Source organism: Orycteropus afer, unplaced genomic scaffold (assembly GCF_000298275.1).
Source record: "Orycteropus afer afer isolate SDZICR_OR568_19922 unplaced genomic scaffold, OryAfe1.0 scaffold00339, whole genome shotgun sequence".
NCBI lineage: Eukaryota > Metazoa > Chordata > Mammalia > Tubulidentata > Orycteropodidae > Orycteropus > Orycteropus afer.
The window spans coordinates 1653031-1679258 of NW_006921926.1; the positions used below are offsets into that span (position 1 = coordinate 1653031).

At 33.8% G+C, this 26228-nt stretch overlaps 1 protein-coding gene across 1 annotated transcript in view; it reads right to left on the reverse strand.

Annotated features, from left to right (window-relative positions):
* Window positions 1-3172: 3172 nt before the first annotated feature.
* ZFC3H1 (zinc finger C3H1-type containing) overlaps window positions 3173-26228 on the reverse strand; it is a 57333-nt gene continuing 34277 nt past the window's right edge. Inside the window, exons 15-35 of the mRNA XM_042782489.1 lie at window positions 25374-25916; window positions 25179-25288; window positions 24259-24390; window positions 24034-24155; window positions 23035-23157; window positions 22723-22842; window positions 21635-21818; window positions 20131-20317; window positions 17581-17769; window positions 16724-16961; window positions 13336-13441; window positions 13057-13255; window positions 12393-12487; window positions 8651-8761; window positions 8295-8399; window positions 7994-8159; window positions 6756-6856; window positions 4538-4639; window positions 3757-3796; window positions 3440-3502; window positions 3173-3310 (exon numbers count right to left, since the gene is read on the reverse strand). Coding sequence (XP_042638423.1) covers window positions 3173-3310; window positions 3440-3502; window positions 3757-3796; window positions 4538-4639; window positions 6756-6856; window positions 7994-8159; window positions 8295-8399; window positions 8651-8761; window positions 12393-12487; window positions 13057-13255; window positions 13336-13441; window positions 16724-16961; window positions 17581-17769; window positions 20131-20317; window positions 21635-21818; window positions 22723-22842; window positions 23035-23157; window positions 24034-24155; window positions 24259-24390; window positions 25179-25288; window positions 25374-25916 — 3174 coding nt within the window. The remainder of the gene's footprint in view (window positions 3311-3439; window positions 3503-3756; window positions 3797-4537; window positions 4640-6755; window positions 6857-7993; window positions 8160-8294; window positions 8400-8650; window positions 8762-12392; window positions 12488-13056; window positions 13256-13335; window positions 13442-16723; window positions 16962-17580; window positions 17770-20130; window positions 20318-21634; window positions 21819-22722; window positions 22843-23034; window positions 23158-24033; window positions 24156-24258; window positions 24391-25178; window positions 25289-25373; window positions 25917-26228) is intronic.

Here is a 26228-nt window from a genome sequence, read left to right on the forward strand (position 1 = left end):
CTCAAATTCATTCTGGAAAGAAAAAATGCTTGAATCTCTTCTGAAATTGTGGGATCCCTCTTGTGAAGGTCAACTAAATGAAAAGTAGAGACAAAGTCTACATCTATCTTAGCATCTATCTTGAAAAGATACAGGTTTCCATTATCTTTCTCAAAGATGTCAGACAGAAAAAAAATTTTTTTTTTTCACAGTTTTGGCAGTTATCTCAATCAAAATAGCCATGACTTTAATAGTACTGAATACCTATTGCTAAGAAAGGTTACGTGAATACTGGTAGAGGCTGGTGAGAGTCACTGCCTCCAACCACCAGAAGTAAAATGCACAACTGAGGAATGCCTGCAGAAAAGGGACTTTTAGATGTCATATGGAATAGAACCCTAAAGAAACTAATAAAAAAAAAACTTTGTCAGCTTAATTCTACCACCTACATTAAGCAGCTCCTCAAGCTTGGAAAGATAAAGATACAGACCTAATTGTGATGAACAAAAAAGAAACAGTATCAGGAGTGTTAGAAATCTGATTTTTCTTAAACAGCTCTTGTCCTAAACTACTTTGTATAATAATTACTATTAATATGCACTCAGCACCAATGGTACATCTCCAGGCCAAATCACCAAACCTGAAAGGTCACCAAAATTGTATTTCCCTGTCCTTTTCTCACACTGACTAATGTCTACACATAGATGTAACAGAAAATTTAAGGAAATTATGACTTATCTATGAATACCTGACAGTTTTAACCAAGAATATTGGCTCTGCTTTGAACATTCTAACCACATGTTCCTACTTTTTCAACAACCATGAACAAAATAAATATTTGAACTACAATCTCCAATAAAGTCCCTCTCTATTTGTTGTCCGTCTTAATCACTTGTTTTACTTGTCTGCTTAGTGCCTCTAGTTCTTAGATGTTGCACCTGGAGATTCTTGCTTGCTTTATGATGTAGGTTTATATGCCCTTTAATTGAAAGCAAACCGCCTTAGATAATTCAGTGACAACAATGTTACAAGGTCCATTTTCCGTTAAAAGACAAATAGAAATATTAGGCTATGTTCTCTAAAATGATGGAAAAAACATAAAAATACACTGCAATCTGCCACTCCATTTCCTTTATCAGAGATAAAAACCTCATAGCTTAAAATGCCTCTTTTGATGTATTTTTCCCTCTTCCACAACCCAGGGGTGTTGGGAATGGTGGTGTGAGGTATCAATGAGTTCTCAATGATTAGGCTTTTCTGACCATTTAACAGTACTCAGCCCAAAGAAACAGTTTAGCTATACAGTAAAATATCATATTCTTGTGATTGTAATAACCATAGCAAGTTTAACCCAAAATTTTGTTTAATATTTTAACTATTACCTATCGAAAAGCACTTCATTAAAAACAAGTAAAACTGAATATGGAAGGATATCAGGAACACATAACTCGCTCTTAACTAGTATTGGCTACTTTTGTGTGGAGGTTAAAGTGAGTTTTCTAAACACAGAGGAAGAAAAGATGACCTTATGCCAGTGTAACATTTAAAAAAGGCACCTTCATGATTTTAAACATCAATATGACAAGAAGGAGCCCCTGCCTGTATGACTATAGGAAATATGTACATGGTGACTCCTGTAATTTGTTATGGGCTACAGCTGCATGGCTGTAGCACTAGAGTTGTACACATGGCCTGAGTGGAGCCCTGAATACACCAATGCTAAGTACCCTTGTAAAAAGTACAAAGTTTGCCTAGCAATCCATAGGGCTGCTCCTCTGCCTTCAAAATTAGATTGCAAGTGGCTACAGGACCAGATTTGTGGCAGTGTGTATGTCATTAACAATATTTTCTGCAAGTGCATACAACCCAATATAGACTAAAGGGAAAACAAAACAAAAAACAAGGTCTCCTTTATATTTGGTCATGCTGATATTTGACATAAGACAGCATGTCACAAAGGAAACCATTCATACCATAGCTGAGATACTTTCTTTTAAATAAAATGGTTTTGAGACTAAGGAATTTAGTGGTATTGCAAACTTAACTGCTCACTGTCCTCAAAACAGAATAGGGCCTATATTCTCAAGAATTAAAAAAGCCACTGAATGGTGGTGGAGTATTTTGGAAAAGAACAGCCATAATGACTGCACAACATGAAGAATATAATCCTGTCAGTGAATAATCCATGTAAAAATTACTGAATTGGCAAATGTTTTGTTATGTGTATTTTAGCCACAATAATTAATAATAATAAAAGTCAGTGTAAGTTCAGTGTAAGAAAATAGTGATATGGTGACTAACCATACTTCCTACTTCAACACTTACCCATTAAAGTGTGAAAAGTGAATAAAGACAGCAACATTTTTTAAAAAGTTAACTTATATTCAAAATATTTTGTATATAAACAATTTTAATACTACAAAGTAGTATTTCAATTCAAAGCAGTTCAAATATTAACTGTTCTTTAAACTGTTAAACTTTATTATAAATTAAAATATCTTTACAAAAAAATTGCACATAATATTTGACCACTCTTAGGTTCTGATGCACTGGCATTTGCAATAGTTTCTCTTATCTTCAAGTTAAACAGTCTCGGCAAGGAGTCCAGAACGTAGAAAGGGCGATAAACAACCCTGTTAGAACAATTCAAGTGCAACTAGCAGACTTGTGGCCATGGCAGTTACACTATCCTTAAGATGGACTGATTAAGTTTTAAATCCTGAAATGAAGAAACTCAAAAAGATTTAAAAAGGAAGAACCAAAAGGGACTGCCTCCTTTTTACTGTAAACACAGCCCTAGAAATTAAACCCCAAACAAGAATCTCTCAGGCATCAGAGAGTGTCAAGTGAATCAGGAATAGCACAACATAAAGGGAAAAAAAGTAAAAAATAAAAACAAAAATAAAATTAAAATAAATGTCAGTCACTTTGAGGAACTATACTTACGTACATGATGTTATGACAATCTGGCTGGGCCTAGCAGCAGGCCAAACAGGAAGTTCATTTATCCAACCGAAGAGGGTTATGTTCATTGCTTCCGGTTTTGAGGATAGATATTGTAGGGGACTTGATAGGATCAATAATACTTGTCTGCCTTACACAGACCTTAGCCAGGGATCAGCCTAATCTTGAAGGATCATTCAAATTATTTTGGCAATTATTATAAGGACTTAGAACTGACTGCACCCAGTGTTCAGTGATTCTTGCTTTCTGTTTTGTTACTGTTTAAATTTAAGAGCTCATTTAGGCTGACTCCAATCTCTTGGCACTTGGAAACTAGTTTTCTCAGGTTATCAGTTTTACCTCCTTCTGATGCTTCAAACAAGAGATGCTGTAAAAGACAGGGAAGCATGTAAGTAAGATTTAGCTAGAGTTTGAGCATCACCACATCAATGGATATGGCACATGCAGAAAATTTATAGGAAAACTTCAAGATGAAATAAAAGATAAAAAGCATTACATCTTTCCACAGTGATGCACAAAGAGGTAACTTCTGTAAGGCTCTCTGATATAAACGGTGGACCTATAAGATAGATATACACACAATTCCATCAGGAAACGTGATGAAATATACTTTCATAATCCTAACTGTTTAAAGAAAAGTACTTTACAATATAATAACATTCAAGACAAAATGGTTATGTTAGGTTTTGGAGTTTGCAAATATTTAGAGTTCTTAGAATGGTAAGTTTTATGCTTTAATCCTTTTAAACTGAAACATAAAAGGGGCAGAATAGCTTAAAAATATGATCCATCTGATATTCAATGATAGCTTACCTCTCTTTGTCCCTTTACAACAATCTCAGCAGCAATGGCTCTAAGATAAAAAGGAATATAGAAAAGGGAAAAGAAAAATTTATATATCTTTGAAAAAAATTAGATACCACCACTGGCAGAATACTGACTGTGGGAATCTGAGTACAAAACTTCCTGAAAGTAACAGGCTAAACTTCCAAGGAGGGTAACCTATAGTGAAAAGAAAAATTCAACAATTTTTATCAACTTTACAAGAATGAAAACAGACCAGTGTTTTGAACATAAATAAAGTTCACGAAAAAATGTCATCATAATTACTAGTGAAAAATACCTGCATTGCAGGGATAGCAACCAACGTCATGGAACAATTTGTGTATGAATTGTTGAATGAGAAACTAATTTGCTGTGTAAGCTTTCCCCTAAAACATAATAAATGTTCCCCTGCCAAAAGAAAGAAAGAAAAGTAAAAATACCTGGCCCTAACACCGTTAAAAGAAAGAAGAAATCAGACTTACATGGAGGTGACCCCACATTTCAAAAGAGAGACTCTTAAAGCATTTGTATCAGATATATTTACTTAACAGTAGTATTATCTAAATGTTCTCTTCAAGGAAAATTAGAAGTCTATCTTTTCTGCTTTTAGAGGCAATTGTATAAAACCTCAGCAAGTGCCAAAAACAAATCTAAATTAAAGATCTGCCTAACGGGAAAAAATAGCTGCCACTTCAGATTTACCTGTCTGGAGGAAACCTTATAAATAAATGCAATAGCTATAAAAACATGTACGTGATTGTTGCATTACATTTTCCAGGTGGCCAGGCATGTTGGGATATTATATGTAAACATCTTGGCTTGAAGTTTCAGAATCTGAACATTGCTTTCTTCCCATTCATGTTGAAGCAGCCTGTAAAGTACATTCAGGAAAATGAACAAAGCATTGCAAGTGCAGAGAATCCAAAATGTGTTGTATGAACAGAATGCTTGTTGAGGTACAATTTTTAGACAATTAAATTCCATCAAGGCTTTATAGCAAGCATTTGTAGAATGTCTCTTACAAAAAATGATAGTGGGACAATAATATGCCAAACTAGCGAAAGTCCAATCATGATCTATGCTCATCTTCAAAAACCTAAAGACAGACCTAAAGCTTTTCCTCCAAACAACATTCCCTTGTTTTCTAAACAATTGATATATTGATACAATTTATTAGTATTTTTCTTTATTTGAGTATTCTAGCTCTTAAATGGGAGCTCTGGTAGCATAGTGGCTAAGACACTTGCCTGCTAACCAGACGGCTGGCGGTTCAAACCCACCAGCCACTCCTCGGAAGGAAGGTTGGGCAATCCTACTTCCGTAGTGATACTGCCTCGGAAACCCAAGGAGGGGTCGCTATGAGTCGGGGTCGACTCGACGGCACATAACAACAACAACAACAGCTCTTAAATATTTCTTGAACTAATAAGAACAGTGACCAATTATTAAGTTCTCTATTCCAGTAGAAAAAAGAACAACGATGACCACAAGGAAGTAAGAAGAAACTCAAAATACAGAAGTAGAGATTTATGAAGAAAACCAACATTTACCCCCAAAACAAAACAAACAAACAAAAAAATCACTACTCACTACCGTGGAGTCAGATCCAACTCAAAGCGACCCCCCTCTCCCTGGGTTTCTGAGGCGGTATCACTATGGAAGTAGATTGCCCAACCTTCCTTCCGAAAAGTGGCTGGTGGGTTTGAACCACCAGCCTTCTGGTTAGCAAGCCAACATTTAAACTACCTATATTTTAAAAGGAGCTCTGTAGGTGTAGTGGTTCAAACATTCGGCGGCTAACCAAAATGTCGATGGTTTAAACCTACCAGCTGCTCTGTGGGAAAAGGCACTCTGCCTCTATAAAGATTTACAGCCTTGGAAACCGAAACCCTATAGGGCAGTTCTACCCTGTCCTATAGGGTCACTAAGAGTTGGAGTCTACTCGATGGCAGTGGGTTTGGTGTTTTGTTTTGGTTATATTCCAAAATGTCTCTGATAATAGAAGGTATGACATTTTCTATGTCACATATTTTATCAAAGATGATGTTTTTATAATACAAATGTTTATATTTATTAATTTCTGTAGATTGGTATGCTTACCAGAATTTTTATTATAAAAACATAAAATATGGTTATTTTGATCACAGCCTTAAGTCTCTGAAATTTTTTCCAATCTTTTATGGCTTTTTTCCCCAAATACATTCTAAGTGGAATGTAAATATTTTAAAAGAAAAAGGAGTATTTGATAAATAGTTAAGGAACCTTAAGATTTATAAGACAAGCTTACACTCACAAGACACAACTGACGCAGTGGGAATGACTGTAAAAGTGGAAGCCAAAGCATTAGTATGCAGTTGATAGCATACTCTATTTCAGACTTTCAGGGTATCTTTTTAAATTAAAAGAACAATTTTTAAGGGTTAAATAGGTTTACCAGAGCAGAGAAACAACAAAGCCTCAAAATCTCCTTCTAATTAAATGTATAAAATCCCAAGATCAGTGTTTATCAAATGTGGTCTGGGGTCTCAAACTCAGGAATCTGCATTTTTAATGATCATACCAGGAGATTCCAAAGCATGCTAATATTTGGCAGTTATTGATCTATGTAAAATAAGTCACAGTCCTGAGAATATAAATACTTGGCTATTATCTCTGGAACCCTTTAAAATCTCTCATGTAATACTCCCTTTCCACATAAAACACATTTACTAGTTATAGTATCTGTGCTAAATACAGCTGATGTGTTGTGCTCAGGGAACACAAACTTTACTTGAATTATCGACCCCTTATAACCTGCATAGTTTCATAAAGTGATCTGATTTTTATAGTTTTTGTAGCTAAATACTGCATAAGAATGCTGAAAGTAGTATTTATCAATGAGAAAACCATGGAAGAACTGACTGTTTTTATGAAGTTTTCAAGATCATTTTATATGTAGAATCTATACTTAGTGAAGAGAAAACCAAAAGAATTTTATTTTTTCTTACCTCAGTGCAAGTCCAGAATTAGCTGGCATAATTGAGCAAAATCGTTCCAAGGTTTTGGAATGCTGGGTCTTTGGAACACAGCTCAAATAAAAGAAAATAACCTGTAAAGGTTGAGGAGGGAAAAAATGAATGCAACCAAAAATATGGAACTCAATTACCTATGTGCTATAATGAGAAAACCAAAATGGTCCTTAAGTTATGAATGTATAAATTATAATAATGTACAATGTTGTGAGTTACAGTTCATATCATTAATTATATTAGTGACTTTCCAAATGTGAATTAAGAAATATGGTCTAGTGATGAGAACCATGGACTCAGAAACACTGCCAAGAAGCCAGGAGTCCGGGATTTCATTCCTGAGTCTACCTTTACTTGCTGTATAGCTGGGCAAGTCATAGGGCTAATAATAATACCTGCCACATCTTGCTCATGGAATGCCCGTGTGTAAATGACTTAATGTCCATAAAGTGGTTTGAGATCCTGGGATAAAGAATGGCATAGAAGTACAAAGCATAATAATTGGTTATCCCAATTAACAAAACCACCCCACCAACCAAACAAAAACACACATACATACAAAGCTTTAATCTATATAGCACTGAATGAATAGTTTGGGGGGCCTCTGAAAATATATTAAAAACACTTTTGCTTCATTACCTATAAAATAATAACTTTAAAATATATCATCAATCAAGTTCTACTTTTAAAATTCTAAATGGCATTTGATTTTAGCTTTTTATGTTCTGTATAAACCTGTATTTGCTCTGACAAAATATTAACAAAAAGAGCAGCTATGTAAGTCCATTCTTATTTTGAAATTACAGAATATTTTATTCAATAAAATCTCCAACTACTCAAGCATACTCTTTCATTAAGAGTTTTCATTAAAAAGCATTGGAAATTACTCCAATATATACCATCATGTATTTCTAAAAAGGAATTCTAACTGCTTTCACTTCAGAGGAGAAAGATTATTTTCTTAAATGAAACATAATCAATATGCATATTTTATCCTAACTGAGCTTTAAAGAACAAATGTTTACCATAAACCAGGGCTCTATTCCTAGACTTTGAAGAGCTAAATAAGAAACACGGTCAAGAATAATGGTAAATGCTAGGAAAGTGGTTTTAAGAAAAGCTCTCTTGATATAAAACAGGAGTTTTGCTGTCAATCAAGTCCCTAGCTTTGAACACATATCTAAAAAAACAAAGAAAAAAACATTTTAAGTTCTTACCCTATTGTGAAATTCATAGTTGGACCAGTAATCAGCACTGCTAAAAGGAATGGGGTATCGGGCAGGGACTGTAACCAAACATCTATTCACTAAATCAGTAAAAAATTTGAATTCTTGGACTTTGTTTCTGGATCCAGCAGCTCTATTATTGGCAAAGACAAGATAACTGTCAAAAGAAAAATATTATGATAATTTAGAATAATCAAGGCAATAACTTTCTCATCAAGAAAGATGATCACCCCTTTGCCACCATATCCCTTTATTCCAAAATCCCATTCTTAGTAGGAAGAACTAAACTTACTCCATCCAAATCTTCTGTACTATATCAGATCTCATGGTCACCCCTAATGCTGTCTCATATGCCTCTATTGTCTCTTTAATACTTGACTGAAGAGGATGACAAAGGCTGTTTAAAAAATGAAGGAAAGAAACATCAACAGTTCAATTCTATTAGGTAAAGAAATGACAGTATATTTTAAGCATTAAAATAAGCATTAGCACAATTAAATCCTTCTTTTTGGTTTTCTTCTTTAGCATACCTTAAACTTTAATGTCCTTTTGATTTCGCTTCAATGGTGTTAATTTTAACACAGTGTAAATCAGTAATAATAAATGTAAGCTGTGTGTGCAATGTCTCCACAGAAGACAATGACTTACCAGTAAATGAGCCACAAGTAAGGGATTTGGTGGTTAAACATTTCATCATTAAAATTCCCTTTACATAAACGGGCTGGAATGTCAAGTGGTCCTGGGATATTTAAGAGATACCTAAAACAAAAACAAATATCATTTGAAATTATTCCTAGGCACACATGGATTAAAACAAAAAAACAAACAAAAAACTCACTGCCACTGAGTCAATTCTAACTCACAGAGCCCCCTACTGGGTTTCCAAGGTTGTAAATCCTTACAGAAATAGATTGCCTCATCTTTCTCCCACAAAGGAGTTGGTAGGTTTGAACCACCAATCTTCTGGTTAGCAGCCAAATGCCTTACCCACTACGCCACTAGAGCACCTTAGGCACACACAGATTACTAATGCTTAAAAAAACAGGCTCTGGTAGCCTAGTGCCTAAGGTACTTGACTGCTAACCAGAAGGCTGGTGGTTCAAACCCACCAGCCATTCCTCAGAAGGAAGGTTGGGCAATCTACTTCTGTAGTGATACCACCTCAGAAACCCAAGGAGGGGTCGCTATGAGTCGGGTCCAACTCGACAACACATAACAACAACAACAAAAAAAATAGTTTCAATTCAAATTTCCTTGAAATATTTTTTAAAGTAATGAAACTTTATTTTCATCTGTATAACATACCCTTACAGTCACATCACCAGGATCACTTAATTACTCAGAATTTTATGATTTTATCCTACATAAGTAACTCATCTCCTCAAATGAATCTTGTATTCTTGTCCTCCATATTAAATAAGCCACCATAATCATCTAATTCAACCTACTTAAAATAGAAAACAATATATGAGAATAGCAAAGTATCTAAACGTTTTCCTACTTTCCTATATTTACAAAACCTGTTATCTGAAAACAATCTCTCTCACATGCATACACATATATATACACATCACTACAGGTTTAACTTTAGACATGACATCGAAGTGTATTCTGTGGCATATTAGCTCATAAGCACTTGTTAAAAAGAGATCATGATCAAATAAGGTTGGGAAATACTGAAATTATAGCCCCTTCTTAAAAAAGGACAACATATACATATTAGGAGAGAAATATAATACTTATCAGGAGAGTAAAGCCTGTAAGAAGTCAATCAATAAAGAAATTTATTTGCCTTAGACTAACTCAGTTTTCCCCACAATGTATCTGAATTCTGTGTTCAAATGTGGGTGCAATACTTACCGACATCTTCCAGAATGATGTTTTTAAAGAAATTACATTGATCTCAAAAATGACAATCTAATGTAACTGCTTACCTTTGATTTAAAAATGATTTCAAGAGAGTAAGTTTTAATGGATTAAAGAGGCTGTATGGAGTAAAAATAAAAGGGAAGGGAATGGGACATCTAGATGTCAGGCTATAATCCTAACTTTGCCATAATTAGCTAAGGATTTTAGTTATTAGCATAGTGCCTAAGCCACTTGATTGCTAACCAAAAGGCTGGTGGTTCAAACCCACCAGCCACTCCTCAGAAGGAAGATGGGGCAAATCTACTTCCGTAGTGATACTGCCTCGGAAACCCAAGGAGGGGACGCTATGGGTTGGGTTCGACTCGACGGCACATAACAACAACAACTGAAAACTGAAGTGGCTCAAAAGAGATGACTTCCAATCTATGTCCAATCTATAATCCCTAGGCTAACTTCAGTAAAGAGAATGAAATCCCCAAGTAAACTTTTTACTCACTCACTTAACTTGAAATCGATTTGAAATACAGGAAAATTACCCAATCTAGCTCTTTCACATAGAAAGGGAGATGACCAAATTCAACTCCAAATAAATGTCACAGTTCTAAGTATACCTGCTGTAAAATTTCTACTCATGAAACAAAAAAATAATGAATCTATTAAGAGCACTCTGATTTCTCTTTATCAATAAAGTGTGGTTAAACTTATACATTTAAAAAAATTATATAAATATACAATAAACATGAGAATGACAAAAATGATCTCTTTTTGCCTTTCTCCTAATACTTCACTCAAAATAAGACTTGCGAAATTTACACTTTTTGTGTAAACAAGGTCTTTAGTACTACCCTAATAAAGTGAGGACAGGATACTTTTTCCTCCTAACTCAGTGAATTACAACTATTTCCAAAAAGGAATTCAATAAAATAGGATGATCTAGTAAACAATGAAAAGATTATTTGGAAGCAGCCCATTTTTAAGTTTTTATTGACACTTTTTTATTCTGCTTAATTAACCCGGCATCAAGAAGATCTTCGATTAGTTACCAAGGCAGAAACCAGCAACATCTTCTTTTAAGCTAAACCAGTACTTCCATGCCCAAGGGAAGACCAGAACCAGCAAGTATGTAATAAAATTTGGTTCAGCCTTGGGTTTGTTCTTTGCCTAAGTTTGAGAAGTAAAGCAATAAAATTTAAACAAGAGAGGTGAGCATAAGAAAGCAGAACAATGTCTAAATCTTCACAGGATAGTTTTAATTCTTTATTAATTTGCATTTAAAGTTATTCTTTTATAATTAATCTTGAGATATTAATCTAGATGTAACAGAACTGGAAAGGTATTCAAACAGTCAATAAACAGGCTACCTATCGTAAGAGGATAGATAAAAAGACGCAAGTTTGGGAAACAATAGCGACCCCAAACTTTTTGCTAAATCTCAAATAAAACTGCCATATTCAAAGAAAATTCTGAAATGAGAGAACCACTGACTTAGTAGAAAGTGAGTTAATTTTAAAAATCTATTTTATATACCATTGCTATACTGGTGGAATCTTAGAAAAGAAAAATATTTTGCAAGCAACAAATTTGCAAACAGTAAACTAAGATTTTATTTTTGCTTATTGTCAGTATCTTTCACAAGAAATATTTTTTGGGAGATATTCAATTTAAGTCTTCCTTCTCTCAGTTCTTCCTAACATTAAAAATACATATATGTCATGATAACATATTTTCTCTTTGATGCTGTTTTACTTCAGGTCAGCAAACTATGCCTATTTTCATAAATGAAGTTTCTCTGAGACCACAGCCCTGCCTATTATTCATTTACATACTGACTATGGTTGCCTTCTCTCTACAATATCATACACAGTAGGATAGTAGTGATAGGGACCATATGGCCTACAAGCATAAAATGTTTATCATCTCCCCCGTAAGAAAAAAAGTTTGCTAGCCCCTGCAGAGAGATGGAAGAGGAGAAAGGAAGGAATTTTAAAAGCCTCCCCACCCTTCAAGCAAATGAAGGCAGTAAATAGAGAGCTCTACACAAGCTTTGAGAAACTGATGGCTCAGAAAAAATTCTTCAAACTTCTCACTCAACATTTCAGAAGCTAGGCCAATCCCTTTAGAATTAAAAGGAAAAAGTATACTATTTACACTCACTTTAGATCACCAATGAAATAAAACATTTTCTCAAAAATCACTGAGATCATCTCACGATAATCAGTTGATATAGTTCTAAATGCTAAAGTCAGCAACATTAACAATAAAGTAAAAGGAAAATGAGTCATCACAATGTTGGTGTAACCTTACTTTATAAATGTATGATGTCTTTAATCCAAAGAATGCAAAGCACCTTACATCTTGCCTCCATTTCTTTAAATTCTATTGCCCTCATAACAGTTCCGTAAAGGAATGTTTCAAGTATAACATCAGTCTAAAATGAATCAAGCCACAAAATAATTGTAATCTTTTCAATGAACTGACCTACATTCCATTCTCTACAATCAAACAAGTTCTACAAACTTACCGAAACAGATCCAAGTTACTATATTTCTCAAACCCAGGTTTAAAGAAGGATGCAATAAATTTCCGCAAAAATGGAAGAAGATTATCGCCTCGGTTCTATTTAAAAAAACGGGAGAAGTGATAATACATCAGGCTTATTACAATGTTCAATTAAAATATGTCAAGAAAGGGCACAGCCTGCCAAAATTACTGATTAAATTGTCTGAGGGAGAGGAGAAGAGGGAAAATTTGGGATGCATTCAGGTAACTTGTATATCCTGATTGCTGAATTAGGTTAAAGTAACCATTAAACAACTTAACACTTAACATCACTACAGACTCTATTTCATCCAGCAATTATCTATTAAAGCTTCTATTACATGTTTTGCATTATGCTTGCTAGGTGTTGGGGCTTGAAATATAAGTAAGACATGATCCCTGCCCTGAAGGAGGTCTTAGTCTAGTACATAAAGCACCTATAAACAAAATGACAAAGCAATGTAATAAATGCAAGGGCATAACAACACACAAGGCATTACGGCAGAGAGAGAAAGAATATTATAGTTTGTGAAAGGCAAAAGGATCAGGAAGAACTTCTAGGAGAGGCTGATGTATGAAATGTCTTAAAATATTAATGATATGAAGTATAAAAACATCACATTTATGAACTATGAGTCATTTTTTACCTGCAAGATGAACAATTTGCATGTATTATAAAAAACTTCTGCATTCTGAGGATTTTTTTCAAATGCTGCAAGCCACACCGCCCTGGCTTTGTCCTGCTGATTTGTTTGTAAGTATAAAGAAACAAGGGCTTCCAACAACTGGCAGTTCATGGGACATGATTCCAATAAACATTTACAAAGCTTTACTGCAGCTTCAAACCTTAACAAGAGAAAAAAAACCTCATCACATAAAGCAATCAGTTTTAAATACAGGGTTAACTACTGGTCAATTAATTTTACCTCTCCAGAAGCTGGTGCAGAGCAATCATGTTTGTATAAAGTGGAAGACAGACCTCTATTCTTTCTTCATCGGTAAGGTTCTCATCTGCACAAGCTTTCACTGCATCTATCCAAAAACATCACAACATAAATCAAATACAACATGAATTTTTGTGCTGTGTTATTTAAACTCTAAGACACCAATGGGAAAAAATGGCTTATCCTTTTGTTTGACTATTTACCCTAGTCATTTTTACTAAATACCTCCGTTTTACTCAAATGAAAAAGTCCCTGGGTAGAGCAAATGGTTAAGTGCTCTAGTACTAGCTGAAAGGTTGCTGGTCTGAAATTACCCAGGACAATTTAAGAATGGCCTGGCAATCTGCTTCTAAAAGGTCACAGCCGTGAAACTGAATGGAGCAGTTGTTATTCTGAAACACATGGTGTCACCATGAGTTAGAATTAACTCAATGGCAGCTATTCATTTTTAACCCAAAGGAGGTAATTTAGGCATTTTCAAATTCTAAAATTAAATCCTTTACCTTTACTTTCATAGTAAAAATTAAAGCATCCAGTACGAGCTCTTACATCTAACAGTTTTACTTAAACAAATGTATTTATCCTACATTCTTTAAAATGCATCTCAAGCAATTAAAAGAAAAAAATACAATCTTCATTATTTGCAGATTCCACATTTGTGAATTTAATTGCTTACTAAAATTTATTTGTAATCCCAAAATCAAAACCTGTAGTGCTCAGTCTTTCACAGATATGAGCAAAGCAGGAAAAACATTTGAGCTGCTAGACACACGTTCCCAGATGAGATTACACAAAGTAATCTCTGTCTTCTTGTTTCAGCTCTCATGTTTGTGCTTTATGTTGGTGATTTTGATGTTTAAAATGACCCCTTAGTAGAAAAGTGCTGTTTATTGTTCCTAACTGCAAGAAGGCTATGGTAAGCCTTACCACAAAAACACGTGTTACATAAGCTTCATCAGGCATGAGCTATAGTGCTATTGGTCCTGAGTTCAATGTTTATGAAACAATTACATGAAATAACGTGTATTTAAACAGAAACACATAAAACAAAGTTATGTATTGATCGGTTGACAAAAAGGTGATCAGAAGCTAGCAGGAACCTAACCTTATTTTTCCTAGGAACAATGGTTCAGTGTTCAATGTGACTTTATATAACGTAACTACCACGAATGAGAATCACCTGTATGTTTCCATCTTTCCAGGATCCTTCATAGGACACCTTGCTCTGCTGCTTTATAACCATCTAAATATCTCCCCCTAAACTAGATCCTTTTCTTCCTCCTTCAAAGCACCCTTTTCCTCTTGTAAAGTCATTTACTTCATTTGCTGCTTTTTGTAGAATGGTATATTTTTATTTTATTTTGCAGGACTCTCACAATTTCTTCCTCACTCACTGAAGAACAAATTTTAAGACTTGTGGAGTCCGTTTAAGTGAATGTCATCATTCTGAAATTGTGCTCCTGACGTTCACTAAGGGTTTGTATCTAACCAACCCCAAAAGCCTATCTTTGTCCTCAATTTTATTTGATTAGCATGACAATGTTCTTTTTTTATTTCTTATCTCTGCTTCTAAGAGATTATTTATATTTCCTCTTCAGCTCACTACTGATTCTTCTCTTCCTTTTATCCCTTTTACTGCTACTCTTAAAACTCCATTTCCTTAGAGAAAGTATTATCTTATAGCTTCAACAACTGAATAATCTACTGTGAGAGCATATTAAAACCTGTAAAACACTCTGTAACACAAAAACTTCCATGTTAGTAACTCTCTTTCTCTCTTCTTAATCTTCCACTTAAGGTCCATTTCTTTGTTTCCTTCTGACAACAAGTATTTCCATTTGGATAACCAACTACCATTCACAAATACCAGTCCTACTATAAAAATCAAAAGAAGCCCTGGTGGTGCAATGGTTAAGCACATTTGTTAACCAGAAAGTCAGTGGTGTGAACCCACCAGCTGCTCATGAAGAGAAAAGATCTGGCAATCTTCCATAAGGATTATAGCCTAGGAAATTCTACGGGGCAGTTCTATTCTGTCCCATAGAATCATTTTGAGTCAGAATAGACTCGATAGCACACAACTATGAAAATCAGTCTTCCTAACCGGCCAGTTTTCTATTAATTTGCCTTTTCCCAGACTTGAACTCTGGAATCATCTTTATTTCTTCTCCTCTTCCCTGGCATTTAATCTGTCCCCATACCTCTATGCGAAAACTTCAAATGTCTCTAACAAATACTTCCCTTGCTCAAGTTAACTTTCTTGTGCCTCAGTTATACTATTAGCTTCTGGTTGGTTTTCCTACCTCTGGTACCATTTATCTTCAGTACCATTCCTCTTTCATAAAAATCTCTACTGCTATCAAGTCTCCCATATTTTCAAAGTTGTTGAAAATCTAGTATTATCCCATTTACTAAATTTAATTCCTATATTCTCCAGCACAGAATTCTCACTTTGATAAGGATTCACTCTCCCAATCCCTTTTCAAACTCATCACACAAATTCCTATCTACTTGTTCCTTTTTCTTTACTTAGCTCCCTTACCAGGAATGCCCTTCTTTTCTTTCTTTTAATCAGTAGTTTATTCAACAAGCATTTATTTGACTAAGTACTTAGGACATTATGAGACCCCAGAGAAATACAGCAATAAAGACAAGAATTCTCACGTTTGAAAAGGCCCAGCATGCCATAAAAAGCCCTGATGGTGCAATAGTTAAGCATGTAACTGCTAACCAAAAGGCCAGTGGTTCAAACCACCAGTCGCTCCACATTAAAAAAAGGCCTGGTGATATGTTCCTATAAAGATTTCAGCCTAGGAAACCCTATGGGGCAGTTCTACTCTGTCCTATAGGGTCACTATGAGTTGGAACTGACTCAAAAGCACAAAACAACAACCATATTATATCATAAACCATGGTTCAAAGTCCAGTTCTAAGTCCCAATTCCTCTATGAGGACTTCCTTGATAATGTCAATCTACAACAATCTCTTCCCTTTGGGTTTATGGTAAATATTGTGTAATTTTATAAATCACAGATCCTAGTCTCACCTATAGCATATAATTTTATAGACCACTGATGCACCCCGTTATATGCTCTCGCATGTCTAATAATTATGTCAAATACATAGACTTTACTTCTCACTAGACTACATACCTTTTAAAAATAAATTATACAATGCACTACAGTGCCTGATTTTCAGATGCCAATGCTCATCTTAGGTGATTAAATCTTTAATCTTTTAAGTATTTACATAATAAATTATGAAACTACAAACTGCAATATTTAGATATAAATTTATTCCACTTAATTATGAAGAGTCATAATAATGAGTAAGTCGATGTTCTAAATCACTTATAACCATTTATACGTACCTTCAAAAACTGCTAACAACATGTCAGGATTAGTCTTTACATCTTGAACTGTATGCCACGGCATTACAAATGGTTCTGTGTTAACAATTCTTGAAGGATTGGCATTAGATGGATCATACAATTTTGGAGGAAGAATGTTGAATTCAATAAGATGTATGTAGGCTAGCCATGCCAAACATCGATCACTTGTTTTAAGGTATTCAGCTACTATTCTATCATTAGCAGATTTCAAAGCATTCTAGGTAAAATGAAAAAATAAACTGAAAGTGGTTTTAAAAATAATGATTCCTATTCAAAAGAAGACTCAACTATAAAGGCAAGGAAGAATTAAAGTGTTGTTTCTTTGGAGTGGTTCTTAAATATTAAAGTCAAAATTTTGAGTTTCTATTTTTTAAAAAAATGATATAAAAACTGTAATTTTTACTACGCTGAAGTTTTATAACATAATTTAAAAAAAAGATTTATTTGTACATTTGAAGTATCCCAATGCTCAAAATATAATGAGATAAGACAACAGGAAAAATATAAATTAAATAAGCTAACAAAAAAGCACCCATACAAAAGATTTTCACTATGTACTGATAATGATTTTTCCATCATGGTTTGAATCTTGCAATTAATGTGGTGAATATGTGACCAACATTTTCATTTAAACTTGATAAAACTCTAAAAAAGATAATCACCCTCACCAAGCAGAAAAGGAAAGAAAGCCATGAATTTGCCCAATGTCACACAACTTACTAGTAAGTGACAAGACAAAGATTCAAATCCAAAGCCTATGCTCTTATCAATAAAAATCCTACCTATAATGTAATATTCTCCACAAGATGTATTTAAATGATACAATAAATGTTTACCTGTAAAATTGCAAGTGCATTTTGGCATCTTCCAGTAAATATGTTCAGCTGAACTCTAAACAAAAGAGCCTCTAAAAGTTGAAAGGACAGAACATCTGACATTTCCTGTTTGGCTGTACCCATCAGAAACTCCATCATCCTTTCACACACATAATCTTTTTCTTCAAAGGTGCTTTCTAGGTGCAGAAACTGTCCAAAGAGGTTTCATTCAATTAATCTTGTTTTATAAGAATAAATGATTAAACTAGATTTTTCCTATTTCATTAAAAAACGGTTTCAATATATTAAATCCTCAATTTCTATAAAAAAAAGATTTAAAAAAAAGATATGAAGCAATTTTCTAGTATTATCATCTAGATTTCTCCCTTTAGTATACGTTGAAAAGTAGAATCTGATGAAAACTAAAAATATACAGGTATACCCCTATCTCTTCTCTCCCTGAATAAATAGGTAAATGGCAGCAAGACCACCGTGAATCTCTAAAAGTCCACGTTTATGGTTATATACAATTTGCATTGCATAGGTGTGCAACCATATAACAAATGTGAAAACAGCCTCTATATTAGAAAAGTATGGCAAAATAGATAACTAAGAAGGATTAATCAAGAAATTAAGTCCCTTTAAAAAGCTAGTAATTTTAAAGAAAAATAAATCTTTTGACTATCTATCCTATAAAACTTTACTGCAATCAACAGCATTAACTTTAGTAAACAGGCCTTCTGAACACAAGGCTCTAGGTCAAAAAATAAACCATCCTTCACTGTCCAAATCTAATCAGTACTGAGTTCAGAGAATGAAAGTGGCAAATAAATGGCACTCAATTCATTCACTAAGGGACATAATGTTACCCAAATCATATTTGGTTCTGAGTTTCAGTTAGTAGGTAAAATGGTAAGTTGATAGCACAATCAGGATCCCAGAACGTCCTCAACAGAATGGGAAAAAACCATAGAACAAACTTCAAAATTATAATGAAGACCAAACTTTCTGGTCTGATAGAGACTTGTGGATCCCCTGAGACTGTGGCCCTTAGACACCCTTCAAACATAGACCTAAACTCACCCCTGGAGATCATGTTACAGCCAAACAACAGGCCTATAAATTGAACAATAACCTAGCGAAAAACATACTACTAAGAATAATCAACCATAAGAGCCCAAAAGGGCAGTATTTGCTCAAAAATAAATCTCAGAAAGCAGGAAGGGCAGGAAAGAAGGATGACTAGAAATAGGGAAAGCCAAGAAGAAAGAGGGAAGAGTGCTGTTATATTGAGGGAATTGCAACCAAGGTCACTAAACAAAATGTATATAAAATGTTGAATGGAAAACTAATCTGCTCTATAAACTTTCACCCAAACCACAATTAAAAGAAAAATAAAAAAGGTAAAATGAAGTTGATAGTAGCCGAGTAACGGTTCTGGTGTTCAGGTAGTAAAAGTTCAGGTACAGGCAGTTCCTGGGTTATGACCATCTAATTTATGTACAACCTATAGTTATGAACCGATCCCTTCCTATACTCACTACTGTTAAGTTGAACCTAAGTAATAGTGACCCTTCCTTGGGTTTCTGAGGTGGTATCACTAAGGAAGCATAATGCCCAATCTTCTTTCCAAGGAGCGGTTGGTGGGTTCAAACCACCAACCTTCTGGTTAACAGTCACATGCCTTGGCGCTAAACCACCAGAGCTCAATAATAACTATCAATTAAAACTTCATAACAAACAGGTGCTACTTTGAGACACATATCAAAACATTATTATTATTATCGTATTATTATGTTAAAGACGTTTTAGTGTATCTGGAAATATTTCTTTCATATTTTTTATGCATAGAAACGTACATTATATATTAAATACTAAGACAAACATTTGACTAACTGATGCTAGACACGAATTGTACCTAACTGTTCTGATTTACATACAAAGAGACTTAAACACAGACTTTGAAACAGAACTCATTCATAGCCTGGGGACTGCCTGTACCTGTTTTCTTTCACAAGTGAATCACTTACAATTTTCAGTCTAGGTAGGAAACATCTCATTCTTTTGGACAAAAAGGAAAATCTCTCCTTTCACCAAATCTTTGTTACCCTGGCAAAGTTCAGTATCAATATGAATTACAGAGTAGGATTCTTTCAACAGACAACAAGGACAGATAATAAAAAGGCCAGAATATTCCCTGGCATGAATAAAAATTTTACACAAGCATGGGAAATTTAAAAAAAAAAAAAACAACTTTAGGTTCTTTCCAAAAAATACACTTAATTTAACCCAAAACTGTTTCAGGTAGGTACAAAATGTTTAATAATTCTGTATTTTTTCTTTATCAATAAACTTACAACAGCAACAAAATAACCTCTTTATAAAATATTTTCTTCCTTGCTTAGTTAAATTAAACCTGACCCAGAAGAAATGGTTTTGAGGTTACTGGGAATGGAAAGTAGGCGATAGGCAGATAGAAAACACGTATGATTAAACTACATTTCTATATTTAAGATGACCCAAACAATTATGGATATATACACATAGGTCTATATTATCTTTTCTACTCACAGTCCAAAAACTTTGATAATCAGGTGCATATTCAACAGCTGTTTCACACATTTCCTGGACCTCCTCCTTGGTTCCTCTTTTTGAAAACAACCTGAGATAATGGCACCAAATTTCTGGATTGTCTTTGTTGTTTTCCAATGCTCGAGCCAGAACATTTAAAGCAGAATCCAAGGATTCTGAACAGAGCCTACATGTTTTTAAAAAAGGAGCATTTTTTAAAAACACTTTTAAAATATGGTTAATATACTGAATCAGTTTTATTTATTTCATTTTCTATTAGAACTTCTCAAGAAACCAGAATCTCCTATGACAAAGGGTAACAAACTACGATTTTAAATCACATCTGTTCCAAAAAGTCTCAACTTTTCATAGACCCAACAATTCTTTAAATGAATGCTCAGCGAGCATTAACCTCAGATAAAAACAGTGTGTTATAAAACACTAGATGTCAACTCAAATGTGCTTTATGTCCATATTCAGCAATACCTTTTATGATTTATACTGGTCCAGAAGAAAGTTAAACAACTCTTTCTCAAGGCCAGCTATTGCCAGCAAAAAATATCAAAGCATTGAATATAATAGTTCTTTTCAACAGTCAGGGCTTGCTATCTCTTGGAGAAGATAATTCTCTCTCATGATCCTATTCATAAACTAAGGTACAGTTCTTTTGGCCTTCACTCAGTAAATGAGTCAGAAAAGAAAACACTGTAACTTATCCCATTAACATGGAAATGACAAACAAAGAAAGTTTAATAAACACCATAGTTAACCACGTGTGATATATTGCATTCTGCATTACTGCCTTATTAACAAAGTTTTTATACTAAATTTTAAGAGACTCAGACAAATCAGACTAGCCTGTAAAAAAAAGCAAACAACTGAATTATGATAACATTAAAATTAAGATAATAAAATTATTTTTCCCAGTTTATCTCTACTACCAAAGTAGGATCATTGATTTAGGAATTAGAAAATAACAATTATACAACAGAAGCTATAGGATGTGAAATAAATTACTATTTACCTCATTTGAATACATATACTATAAGACAAAAAAAAAAAGGCAATTCACCAGAACTTTTGAGTTTCTTATATAAGCTCTAAATCTTTAATCAAAAATATGTAGTTTAACCTGTTCCACTGTTATTTTATAATTACACTAAAAGACTATGACTACTTGACTTAAAAAATTAATCCTTACATCACCTAGAGTTTACTGTTTTAACTACTTATACTTTGAAATAAAGCCTAACAGAGTTAAAAAGTTTACTATAATTTATTATTCATACACTGAACCATGCACACAACTCAAGATCCAATCTTAAACTTTTTCTAATAGCTTTTAAACAATAAACTGCTTTTCACTTTGTAAAAAAAAACTACAAAAAAACACAAAGCCTCCTTTGTTATTAAGAAGGAAACTTGATCACCCTTGGTAATATAAACCTCAAACATAAAAATATAAATGTGCAACAGTTCATGCAAAGACTAGAAGCTGACCTACCCCTCATTTTGATTCAAGTACTTGTATGCAAGCTTGAGCCAAAGTTGTACATGTGAAGGATTTTCAAGCACACTTGCTTCTAAATTAGCAATGTCATCCGTCTCATTCGTAAAATATCTGACATCATCTGGAGTGACAACTGTATCCAAAGCTGGAACGTTTATTCGATTCTCTGGCTGGAAGGCTGGAAGGAAAAATATCATTAGTGTGCCACACTTTCCCTAATCTACAGACCCAGGAAATAACAACTGGTCTCATCTTTAAAATGATGTCAAAACCTAGAGATTCTGTTAACTTAGAGTTCATATCTTCAAGGTAGAACAACCATATAATTTACTGTACCAGAATACTCTAAGAGCAAACAGAGGGCTATTAGAAATTATACCAGGACAACAATTTTAAACTAGGACTGTCCTGGGCAACCAGGAAGTGTAATATTTCCTGGATATCACTTTTTTAAGGAAATGTGAGATAACCTGATAATTCATGTTCATTAAATTGTCAGAGGAAGTTATAATTTTTGATGACTCAAGTTTTACGGACTTATTTCACGAAATTTAAGCTAGAAAAAAAGTATTGCGTTAACATAAATAAGCACAAGAGAGTACACATGGTTTGGATACTTGCTAATCCACAAACAGTAAACAAATTATGTAAATTTGAGATTAAAATGTAAAAAGTGCTTGACAATAAAGCCTTCATTCATATGTTACTTTGTGCATACATACAGTGATCTTACTACATACCAGGAAACACAGGCTCACTAATGAAATAGAGTACCTGCCTTCAAGAAACACACAGGCCAGGTGGTGGCTTTGAAATGGAAGCAGTACTGCTCCCTTCTTCCTATACTCAGGTATATTTGGCAATACTTGGGGCAATCATATTTACTGAGGAGTAAGTCTTACATTAATTGGCATGGGCCATGAATATAAAACACACTGCAATGTAAAAGGCAGTTCTACACAATGAAGGACTATATTCCCTAAAATGACAATGGCATCGATAGGAAGACTAAGTTAGAAAATACAATAGATTAGCAAAAATGGAACCCTACAATTTAAAAATTAAATCATAAAACTTCTTACCATACTTAATTGGTCCTACAGACTGCTCCTCATCACTACTGAAGCTATTCTCCAAAACAGGTTTTCTCCAAAACTTTGGCTTCCACTTTCTTTTATCTTTATAGGTTGTAAATGGAGGTGCTAATGTAGACAAAAGATGGCAATTGATAAAACTAACAGTTTAGTTTTAAAGGCTACTCAAACACTACTTAAAAAGAGCTATAATTACTCTTATAGTTAGAAATAGTACGATATATTGAGAATACCATGCCAAAAAGTTGGCTGTCATAAAGAAACCACAAGTTCCTTTTTAGAGTACATATATATACTTACTATGACCTTTACTTTCATTGACATTGCTAACAAGGAGAACAGCCATCTGGTCCATTGACATTCGATCTTTGTTTACTCCGAAAAGTTTCTCAACGTATTTTTCTGAAATAGGAGCAATGCCATCTTCATAAAAAGTATGAAAGACATAGATTACAAAGGCTAGGCTAATTAAAGAGCATGAAGTAAAGAATTGCTTAAGAACTAAAGGAAAGTATACGATATTAGTCAAAAACATCCATGGCTTCTAGAAGGCAAGGCCTACATTATCTTAACTACTATGAGAAATCCTACCATATTACACACCCAATTAATGAACTAAACAAGTATAACTTAGCCTCAAATTAGGAATGATTAAGTAAATGAAGTGATTTCACATGCTATTATTCTGGGCTGGGATAACATCAAACTTAGTAAATGTCAATTCCCTTATTTCCAAAAGATCTGTCATTTCAGTTTTAATATTTGGCACCAATTTTAGGAAAAAGCTTTGCCCACAATATCAGAGAGTAAACTATGCTTTCTTTTTTTAAAAAAACAACTTTTATTTTTAATGCTCAGCTAGTTCAGCCTTCAAAGCAGTAATCTATACTTTCAACAGCATTAAAATCATTAATAAAATTTCTTTAGATATAAGTTAATATTTTTTTCTAAATAAATTGAACATCTAAATAATCTCTGTCCAAAGAACTTTCTGCAATAATGCAGATATAATCTATGTTCTACTGGTAAGAACTAGCCACACATGTCTACTGAGCACTTGAAACATGGTTAGCATGACTGAGAGGTTAATTTTAAATTTTATTTAATTTCAATTAATTTAAACTTACATAGCAACATGTGGCTAGTGGCAACTGAACAGAATTAACACAGATAAAATGTAATGAGTAAACGTGTTGAATTATTACAGGTATTAAAGGCACACACACAAGTGAATATAAAATTCTTAAATTAACCAAATTTACATTTTCACATGGGAAAGAACAAGAAGTCTTTAAAAACCTGCTGCAGCAGCAATTTCTTCATCAGTGCTTGTCTCTGAACAACCAATCAAAGACAGATTATATGACAGAATGTCCTGGAATAGCTGCTTTCGGCTAAGCGTATAGTCTTGTGTATGCTGCCTAAAATAAAAATGACAATGCAGAAAAGATCATCATTTACATGTCAAAGGTAACCGATCAAAACAGCCTTTTAAATTAAAAAATGTTCCCAAAAACTACTCACCATTGACAATCATCATCATTGCATGTTCCTGTTAAATCAAAGCGGCAGAAACACTGATCTGGTTCGATCATATTACTGTATGATACAGAACTCAAGGGAAGTTTTTCCTTGGTTCGGTAATAAGGACTAAATCTAAGGAGAAGAGAGAGACATGGACAGGCATGTTATACTCCATAAACATACCTCAGAAAACTAAGAATATTTTAATTACTTTCTCAGTTAAAATTTTTACACTTAATACCAAAGTAATCCTAAAAAACAGCCAGGAAATCAAGTGATAGGGACAAGATACTTAAAGACGCAGATAATAAAACACTTGAAATAGAAAACAAACAAGAAAAAAATAAAGTCTATTTTAAAAGGAGTGTTTTTCTTCTACATGACAAAATTCTATATATCTTGTACACAATACTGGCAACACAAAAAGCCACAGAAAAAGTCTACACTACTTGATAGGTACTTTACCGTTTTATGATTAAATCACAGCTACTTTGCAGCCTCACTATTTCTAGAAATCTAAAAAAATGACAATCTCCTACAAAGTTAATCATCTGAGAATGTCTCTTTAGTACTGGTAGTAGTAAAATTTTTTTAAAAAATTAAAAATCTTGATAAGACTCGTTATTTTTCCTAAAATCATGGTAACAAATAGCATTCATATTCAGGCTTCGCATTCAAACAGACTTCACATTTCCACAAGTAGTCAGAAATGGGAACGTGATAAAGACTGATAAACCCAAGTGTGCGTTAAACCTCACTTCCAGATACAGTTCAAGTCCAGCAACAGCAAAACACTTAATTTTTATTTTTCAGTGACCATGATTCAACTTTTTTTCATTATCATAAAATATTTAAGGCTGTATCATTAAGAACCAAGGAGCAATCTTTAAATTTAAGCTTACTGAATCTTTCTTTTATACCTGTAGGATTTAAAAACTAGAAGAGGACTATGGTAGGGTCTAAAAGGACATGGCTTCACTTCTGTTGTTTTACTCTGTGCTGTGACAAAATCCACATCTATAGAAATTTCCTGCAAAACAAAATAATAATTTTACAGGGCAAATAAAGCTAAGTGAATTTTAGATATTTGTAAAGAATATGAAATGTTTGATTACCTGACCATGAAAAACCTTGTCTGTAATGCCTGTGGTAGTTTTTAAAATCAATTGTTTTAAGGTGTCAGCTTTTGAATATAATTTTTGCAATTCACCAATTTTTAACCCTAGAAAAAGTTCTGGTTTTTCTAAAGCACTTTTAGTAGGTTTGTTTATACATTCTTTGTTAGGTGTGTCAGTGTGTTTAAGGTTGGGTTTAGTAAAAGAATTGGATTCTAAGAAGGATCTTCTTCGTTCTCTGTTTGAACCAGACAAAATTTCATCATCAACATCATTTTCCTCAGTGTCCAGGCTTAATTTATCTTGAGTCAGATCATGAAGTGAAGGTTGAGGTAAAGAAAATTCAGATTCCTCTTCTACAACTGTAGCAATATTTTGTTGTTCCTTTGCTTTAAGGGCACGGGCTTCCTTTAATTTCTGAATTTTCAGAGCATATTCATATTCTAGCTTTTGTAATCGTCTTTTTTCCATAGCAATTAGTTCTGCTGAATGCTTTCTTGGGCTTGAAATTGGAGAACTGTCCAGTCTCATCATTTTGTTTGGCTAGAGGAAAAAAATGAGTATCTTACATGCTGTGATTTTATTAACAATTTCTGGTATCTGTGCTACTTCTACACTAAATTCCAACATTACAGAACTAAATCAGTAAGGAGAATAAAACAGAGTTTAACATAAGTCTCCAATAGTTTTGCCAGTTAATCTATGATCTTCCAAAAAAAACAAAAGTTCAAACAAATAAACTTAACTAACAGACAAATTACTGAGGTTGTGGAGAGATTGGGACTCTCATACACTGCTGGTGGGACTGTAAAATGGTACAACCATTGTGGAAAGCAGTATGGCGATTCCTTCAAA